Below are 9,133 nucleotides of genomic sequence, written 5' to 3'. Positions count from 1 at the left end.
AATCAAAGTTAAACAAAAGAAAGTCTAGAAAAGACCAATTAAGACATCACATTGCTCAACTAAACAAAGCTTTATGAAAAGAAAAAAACCTGTTGTAAAGACGATAATTAAGATCTTACATTAAACGGTCTCACCATCCCCTCCTGCAGACAGGTGTATGTACGCATTGCTAACTCGTACAGACGCACCGACACCTACGCCGAGACGTCAGGCCCGCCAACGTGATTTCTAAGCAGAAATTAGAACTGTGCAGAGGAGAGCTAAAGTCTGTTTGATCTCTCCGATGTGCGTGTGTGCGTTTGCGCAAGCATTCGAGCCTGTGCGAGCGCAAGAGACAGAAATAGAGACCGAGGAAGAGGAGAGAGATGCTGTCAACTCTCCATCCTCCTCCTCCTCCTCCTCAGTGAAGCAGATGTCCAATTGAGTCTATTTAAAGCCAGTGCAGTATGGCTGCTGATGCTCAGAGCATCGGGCTGTAGCTTTGCATTACTGTTATGTCTTACCTACAGCGTGCTCGACGCAGGGCTGAAATTTTCCATTGGCTTCCACGTGAACTCGTGTTTCTGCTCTGCAAAATGTCCATTGGAAATTTCCCCAAAGCTAATTTTGGCAGAACAACTTGCAACACCGATTTCTGAAAATTGAAAAAACTAAGCTTAGACTTTAGTTGATGGCTGTCGTGGTCTTCTGTTGCACAGAGTCAAACATTTTAAACCAGCTGGAAAAAGAAACAAAAAATACACATTCATCAAGATAAAACCAGGCTGAGTTCTGTCTCCTGATCAAAGAGCATTTTTCCAAGCAAACTGTCTACCTGCAGTTTCCTGTCAAGCTGACCGTTCCTGTGAGTGCCGCAGTAACTAATATTACAACTCTGAAAATAACAAATCACTGGTGCTGTAACTCCAATGGCTTTGGCAGAGACTTTCAGTCCCACTCTGTTCTGTTGTCCCAGACAATTATCTGAAACAGACACAGTTCTGACACTCTCTTCTTTTTTCCATCGGGGCTCATCTGTTTTTTCCCAATGAGCAAATAGATGGGAGCTCACAATGGGTGGGACTTGGCCGTTGCCTTGTTATTCTTCGATATGGATGTTGCATCTGCTGCCAGCGTGGGGGGAGGGGAAAATAAAAATAAAAAAAAACAGTTATCAACAGGATGTGGTGGTGTCAGACAGGAAGTCTGCAAGATGCTCTGCAGGGCTGTGATGATGCTTCAGACTTAATAACTGCAGCACACTTCAGCGAACAGCTGTGTCTGAACGAGGTGTCAGCTGTAAAATATTTGGCATGTCATGGTAAGCTGCAGCATCAAGTGGTTTTAGATCAGCTCCGAGTTCTTAATGAAACTCTGGGTTACGCTCTGCTCTTACTATTCTTTTAAAGGGAACCCCCTGAATTGATAAATATTCACCGAATAGTAGAAAGTACTGCTAGAAAAGTTACACCGCAGTAGTCTGTTTCCATTTGATGAGTTTATTTGTTCTCAAATCTCGATTCTTGCAGTGATTTTCCTCTTGAAATACTCAAACAAATACAATTAGGTGTCAAACATGTCTTTGCCACAGACAGAAATGTCCAATCTCAGAGGATCCGAAGCACAAAAAGGCAACAAAACAAGGCTTTGGGGTTTTTTACAGTATGCAAATTCTACAGTGTGCCAGCTCTAAAAATGAGTGTAAACTCCCTGCGGTATATTTAAAAAGCAGAAGATGAATAAATGAGTTTCCTAGGTACGGTTCACCCCTCTCTACTGTGTATCTCTGCATTTCCAGCAGCACCGGCGGAAGCTCGGAGACGCGTCTTCAGAGCGCAGGCTTTGTGCAGGAGGGGGCGGAGGGAGATAGAGAGAGAGAGAGAGAGAGAGAGAGAGAGAGAAAGTGAAAGAGAGAGGGAGAGATCGAGGGAGAGAGAGAGCTGTGACAGCGCTCATCACCCACTGAACAACCAGGACGGGTAGCATCCGAGCAATCGCTGTCATTCGCAGACGGAGTTTACAGCCTTTGCGCCGCTTTTTCTTTCGATCTTTTTTCTGCCGCACCCCTCCCTCTCCCGGTGCTGCCCAGCCAGTCGACCATGGTTTCTATAATTTCAGACCTGGACCCTCTGAAAAGCTGGAACGTGTTAAGGTAAGCGCCCGGTCAGTTTCTCCACAGCCTCGCCGCTGTGAGCGGAGTGATAGCAGAGTAGGGGTAGAGGCAGAAGTCGGGTGTTGTTTTGGAGAAAATAAGGGTGGGACACGGCGCAGGCAGGAGGTCGCCGCCTTCTGAGTTCTGCTTCTGGCGCTGCGGTGCGTAATTACGCACAGTTTTCGCCGTTTGGCTAAAATCTACGGAGAGTACAGCGCACTTTCTACTTTGTGAGCTCCGCTCCCTCTTCTCCTTTGCTCTGTCCTGAGTCTGACGCATGCAAGCTGCTCTGTGCCTGCGTACATCTCATTAACCCCCGACTCTACCCTGCACGGCGCTTCATCACCACCATCATCTCCAAACTTCGTCCATTCAAGCTTATAAGTAAGAATAACACTCATTTACCACCATCACCTCCTCCCTTCTTAACGGCCCCCTCCTTCCTCCCCCCCCCCCACCGCCCCATTCTCATTTGGTCCCTCCAAACGTTCAAGAACCTCGCGCTCTGCCAGAAAAAAAGAACTCCCCTCCAGGAATTTATCTTGAAACATTTACTCATGGCTGATTGCCTGCAACAGAGGTATTTAGAGAACATAAAAATGTATCTCCCAAGTTGCAAAACATATTTTCATTACTGCTCCCCAGTAACACAGCTATTTACTTCTTGGCACATGAAGATGGTCCTGATCCAGATTTGACTCAGTGAGCACCATGAGGTCAAAGGTGAATCTTACCTAGCTCACCTTCTCTTAAGTGAGCACTTTTCCTTTTTGTCAAACAGCTATTAGACTCATAGGCAGAGCACAAGGCTCTATCTCGGACCTGCAAATCACTATGAATACATTCACTGTCATTAAGCATCTCAGCAGAAAAGCCTATGAATTTAAAAGCTGGAATTTAAAAGGCCTTGTCCCTGAATATTTCAGCCATTTGATAAATAAGTCATTATTCCCTCGACAGACTTGGCAGCAGCGATGGGGACTATCGCAAATTCTATTTTAGAAACGGAGAGAGGAGACAGAACCCTCAAGACCCTCACATTATTCTTTTAATACTGCCTCTCCACTCTTTTATCATTTTTATCCCCCCTCCGCTGCCCTCCATCCCACCATCATTATCCACAAATCCAAAATAGAAAATGAGTGGAGTAATGTAGAGCAGGCATTTTTCAGTGAACTGCTGATGGACGAAGGAGGTGTGTGTGTGTGTGTGTGTGTGTGTGTGTGTGTGTGTGTGTGTGTGTGTGTGTGTGTGTGTGTGTGTGTGTGTGTGTGTGTGTGTGTGTGTGTGTGTGGTGGTGGGGGGGGGGGGGGGCTAAATGATGTCATTTCCAAACAGGCAGTGATGACCATCCAGACTGAGAAATAGGGCATGTAACTGACCCGACTCACACTCACACGTAAATAGCCGCAGCAGAGACTTTCTCTGTGGACACTTCCTTTCCTTTCGGTCTATTTGCTAAACGGGGACAGATCTCATGGTAACATTCAAAATGGCAAACTTTATTCTAATTTTAGCGCAGATAAGAAGTTAATAATTAACATCGCTCTCACAGCTGCCACGTTTGCTCGAGATGTGACGGGTCAAAGGTCAACACTGAGGATGTGGGTTTCACATCGACAAATACAGTGCCAACTTTTGCACAAGAAATCCAAAGAGAGTTTAATTTTTGCTGCTGGATCTGTGAAGCCGAAAGACTCGGAGCGTTCATAAGGGAAGGAGACAAATGTGGAGCGAGGAGAGAACGAGGAAGGACAGGAAGTGGAGATGGGACTATTTACCTCTTCTCTGTCTTTCTCATCTCTTTATTAAACCTTTGTTCTTCCAGATTAGAGGCAGGAGCAGCTGTCCCTCTCCAAAGATGGCGCATCTTAATAAAAACCAGCTTTACTGCCAGCCCGTCGCTCACACTCTCTCGGGGTCACACACACACATTTACGATCTCGCTCACTCATTCCCCCACACACGCAAACAAGCACTCGCGCTCACAAATGCACTTCTCAATCGCCTATGATAATGAAGCACCTCTGCGGCGTTCTCTGCGTCGTTTTCTCTCTAATGAGACTCACCTCCGTCACACTCAGATGCACACTTAACGCACACACTTAGAGACTCGTATCATAAACACAGCATTAACAAGGAAGTGCGTGTGCGCTGTTGTTGAGCGCCAGAAGCAGCTGAACAAAGGGAATAAGGAGCACAGGCGCTTGTGCTCCACATTTTCAAAATTCTAACGCATGATAATGCAGCTGAAACCTGAATCCTGCGAACTGTGGCTGAGCGTCAGCTGCGACTGAGTGAAAAAAAGAATTAGTTTTTGAAATTGACACCTGCTTTTAAAAACAAACAAAAGAAGGTGTTGAATCCTGAAGATTTGGGGGAAAGGAAACCGTAAAGCAAACTATCGATGCAGATGAAAAATGGAACCTCACTGCTGTAACATAATTAGGCAGCATGATATGCACATTAGCACAATTAGCTGATTAATGCAGCTCTGTGGAATTTGATTTAGTTTAAATGCAATAAGGAGTTAGTGCAAGTGAGAAATATGTGTGCATGCATGTGTAAAGGCAAGTGTTATCTGTCAGCAGCGGGGTGTGTCTTCTTTTCTCCAGTCAGTATCTCTCCTATCTTATATACTGTATCAGTCTGTACACACACACACACACACACACACACTTATGTTCCAGAGAGAGCACAGAGGATGGATGATAGAAATCTGTCCGTGCCTCTCGTGGTGCACATCACATATCTGGAGTGCAGTTCAGTTATTCCATAATGAGAAACAGCATGCATATTAATTCTATCTGATTAGATCCAGCTACCTCACACATGCACACAGACAAGGCAAAGACTGTATTATGTATTCAATTAGGCAGGGTAGGGAGGAAAGCTCAGGTTGGGATTCTGTTACTGTACGGATTGCAGATACAAAGACAGGAAGTTGAAGATAAAAGTCTGCTTTAGAGAGAAATCGGCCAAACTACGTGGAGGAATTATGTGAAAACGAGTCCTCGTGTTTTTCTTTTACCGCTTCGTTTCCCCTGCTCGAGCTCTTCAGGGTCCATCATCTGAATCCATTCATCTGTGCCGGTGTACTGTCCGAGTGCAGTCCGCACGAGGCTGGAGGGAATGGGAAGAGCGAGGGGGCAGAGGAGCGAAAGGGGACTTGACCTTTGACCCCATAGTGTTGGTTTTAATTAATCTACTTAAAGAGTTTGTCCGCTTGCATTACATGTCGCTTTATATCCCGCCGGACCACGAGGAGAGGCACAAATCCATCTGCCTAATTACCAAGACCACTGTCTGAATCATTAAATCCCCTCCGATAGTGTGTGTGTGTGGCGTGAGAGTGTGTGGCGCTTTATCTACCAGCTAGGCCTTTTCTCCATTCAGGATTATAACCAAACATTTATTTATTTAATGCTGTTACTGATAGTTTCTGAAGCTTTTGTGTTTAAATCTAAGCTTTGAGTGGTGAGAAGTTTTCAGGATGTACCACAGAAGTTCTTTGTGTTTTCTGATGAAACAGCTAAAATGAGGGAAGCGTCATTTCATCGTTAGCATTAAAAACAGCTCATTTACTTCTTGTCTTTCTATATTTGTATTTGTTAGCTTACTTAGTGTTTTGCTACGTTCCTCCATCAGGCTTCGGACCATCTCTGTACTCTCTTGCCTTGTTTTTTTTTTCTGAATGTTGGTGTTGCAGCGTGTATGATGACGTTGTTTCAGTCACCTGACGTCCGTCCCAGCTATTTTCAGGGCTTTCCGCTGGGTTTTTGATGACGATCTGCACAGAGGAAACACCTTACATGGTTTAGATGAATAGCTCGATTCTTGTGTCGGCTTCGGGAGCACAGCATTTGTGCTCCAAGCACATCAGATGTTCTTGTTGGAGCTCGTTAGAAGCAGTAGAAGTAGGAATGAGCGTCGTGCTGGTTTCAGAGAGAGAATATGGACTGTAAAAACTTTTAAAAAGGGGGGATAACACATTCACAGAGGAGTTAAACTGAATTGTTTAAATTAGAACTACAGTGGTGTTTTTGGCAAATGACGCAGCCCGAGTTTTTTTTTTTTTTTTTTTTCTAAGCCACCACATCACTTAACAGCGGGATACAAGAAAAAAAAGCTGGGTGACAAGTTTAACTGAAGTGATGGAGGCGCGAAGGAGGGGTGAGGTGCAGCGGGGCAGACTCCGAATTCACTCTTCACTTCCCACAGCTGTCAATCAAGGCTTTGTAGCGATGGAGAACAATATGGCATTCAGCATCCAAGTGACGGAGGCGGACGGGGCGGGCAGAAGAAGAAAGGGAGGGAGGGCTAAATTCCTCCGAACCTCCTGGAATCAGCAAGAGATAATTACATAGTTGAGGCGAGAGTGCGTCACAAAACACAAAAGAGACAGAGGAAAGATGTCATAGAGAGAAGGGGACTGGAAAAGCTACAGAGGAGCAGGAAAGACTAGAGTGCGGAGAGACTGTTGTTCAGCAGACTTTTACTTTAATTAAAAGTGGGATCAGTGCTGTCGTTTTCTAACTGTGGTTAACAACCAATCGCATGATTCACAGTGGAAGTGGAGGTGCTGTCTTCAGTTAGTGTTTTCAGTTACTTGTGTAATTGCAGGTGTGATCTCTTGTTACTTTGCAGATTGATAGACTGTACTGCAGATTTTAAAATATCCTTATTTAAACGTTTTCAACAGAGGTGATAAAAAGTTTCCAGAGGAGAGATGTTGATGCATCCTGTCCCCTGATCAAATTAGCTTCGAACATAAACAACTGCCCAACTTATTTACTATCCAACACGTTTGTCGTCCGTTCGTCTGAGGAGAACGTGTGAACTCCTTCTTCAGCACTGATGATGTTAGTGCAACATTTCCATCATATTCCACTCATGTAGGCTTGAGTATGTTTATCTCTGGCAGTCAGTTGGTGTGCAGCTTCTCACTGATAGTAAAACTAAAATGGAAATGGGACAAACTTTAAAATGTATATCTCCACAAAAAGAGTCGTGTGCGTCTCCTTTTGCTGCCGTCGTCGAATCCTGGCTATTGTTCTGCACTTCAGTCGCATGCTGCATCGTTATCGGCCGTTCTAACTGTGTCGGCTACAGTGTGTGTGTGTCCACGTCCTTGTGTGTTGACTGTTCCTGTCCGGTCCTGCGGGCTCACGGATCACAGACAACACACATATACATTCTCACATTCCCGCACACGCACAAACAAAGGCTGTTGTCGGCCTTTTTAATGTTATTTTTGACTAAACAAGTGTTGTTGCCTGTCATACCAGGTGCACTAGCTGCTTTTTTTTCCCCCTCGGCGAAGATCAGCTTAGTCAACAGCAGCCGCGGGGATTTAAAACACAACTGTAACACGCATCTCACATGATGATGTGTATGCGTCCGTGTTGATTGTGTGTGTGTGTGTGTACAGATACTATACAACAATGGCACATGAAGTAACATGTTTTTCCATGTAAATAAAATGTGCTTAAAGTAGAAGAAACAACAGAGACGTGTCTGTTCATTATCTCTCCACTGTTTCCATCCTGGTACGTTGCTTTGACTTTTCTTTATTACTTCCTCTCCATTTCCTTTTTTCATTCTCTATTTGTCTTTTTCTTATTTTTATTTTTAGCTTCTATTTTCTTGTGCTTTGCTTCTTTCCGTCGCCTTGTATCTCCACTTCAACTGCTCGGTGCATTTTATGCATTAGCCGCTGCATGCATGCACGCACACACACACACACACACACACTTGCACACACACATTAACACCATTGGCCCAAAGTGACAAATCTGTTTAATAATGCACCACCTGGAGCACATCTCTCTCTCTCTCGCTCTCTCTCGCTCTCTTTCTTTCTTCCACCAGCCCTCTCACACACAGACACACACACCGATCATCCCTCTGGCTGTATTTTAGTGCTGTACTTTGTTATAGTCCTATTCTCAAAGGTAATGCTGCTGTGAGCTCAACCACCAGGTCCATAATGAAGCCTTAAACCTGTGTGTTTGTGTGTATATTCCCCCCTTTAGCACATGACAGTGATGTCTTATGGTTTAAGAGACTTAAGATGTGTAGAGTAGACTCCTCCACATTCTCTCTATACGTGCCGTCGTCTTCTTCTTTTTAAATTTGCTCTGCTCATTATCAAAACAACACCTCACCCATTTTTTTCTTGCAGTGATTCTCTATAAGCATGTAAGCAAGGGAGAAAGAGGAAGATGATGATGGTGAGAACGATAGAAGGGTGGGGAAGAAGAAAACTGAGAGGGAAAAATAGATCTTGTCTGAATAAATAAACAGCTTTTGCTTGCAAGCGAAACAGAACACTTAGGTGGTGAAGTGGGGGGGGTGAGCAAGGGGAACAGGGGAGGTGAGGATGGGAGGAAAAGAGGAGGAGCACGGGGAAGGGAGTGAGAATCAGCGAAGGAAAGAAAAACACTGGCACCGCGCCTGGTGAAAATAAGAAAAAAAAAACTGAATTAAATGTCTTTGTGCGCGTGACTGATGGATGCTCGAAGTGGAGCCAAATAGAAAAGAAAAAAAAATGCAGAAAGTGCATAACCAGAAGCCAAATGAAAAACTGACCAATCATAGGGAGTTTGTTTTTGCAAGGATCACATCAATAGGTCAGAAGTGGAGCTGTGCAGTACCAGAGGCTATCTGCAAAGGAAATCATTATTCCCCATGTAAATGGATATGTTCTCCATTAACTGGTGTTTTTATTTTACAAAAAGACCTAATAAGTTGACAATGATAATTAAATCAATAAATCAGGCAGATATCGGCTTAACATTAAAAGCCCAAACAGGTTTAATATTGCTGACATGGTCGATAATGTTTGAGCAAGAGAGTTTGGATTGATTGTACTGTACTAGTATAGTGCATGCACTTTGGTTCGTAGGATATTTTATTGCCCTGTGGTCTAAAATATAGCTTTTTCTGAATGGGGTTTGGCATGAAAATGGTCAAATTTAAAACATGCTGAATGGTGGTACA

The 9,133-nt window shown here is 44.2% G+C and overlaps 1 protein-coding gene across 1 annotated transcript in view; it reads left to right on the top strand.

The window, feature by feature from the left end:
- The first annotated feature begins 1,902 nt into the window (after positions 1-1,902).
- Positions 1,903-9,133, top strand: part of celf2 (cugbp, Elav-like family member 2) — a 157,819-nt gene continuing 150,588 nt past the window's right edge. Inside the window, exon 1 of the mRNA XM_026363445.1 lies at positions 1,903-2,131. Coding sequence (XP_026219230.1) covers positions 2,079-2,131 — 53 coding nt within the window. The 5' untranslated portion in view covers positions 1,903-2,078. The remainder of the gene's footprint in view (positions 2,132-9,133) is intronic.

Source organism: Anabas testudineus, chromosome 23 (assembly GCF_900324465.2).
Source record: "Anabas testudineus chromosome 23, fAnaTes1.2, whole genome shotgun sequence".
Classification (NCBI taxonomy): domain Eukaryota; kingdom Metazoa; phylum Chordata; class Actinopteri; order Anabantiformes; family Anabantidae; genus Anabas; species Anabas testudineus.
This window is presented reverse-complemented; position numbering and strand designations above follow the sequence as displayed.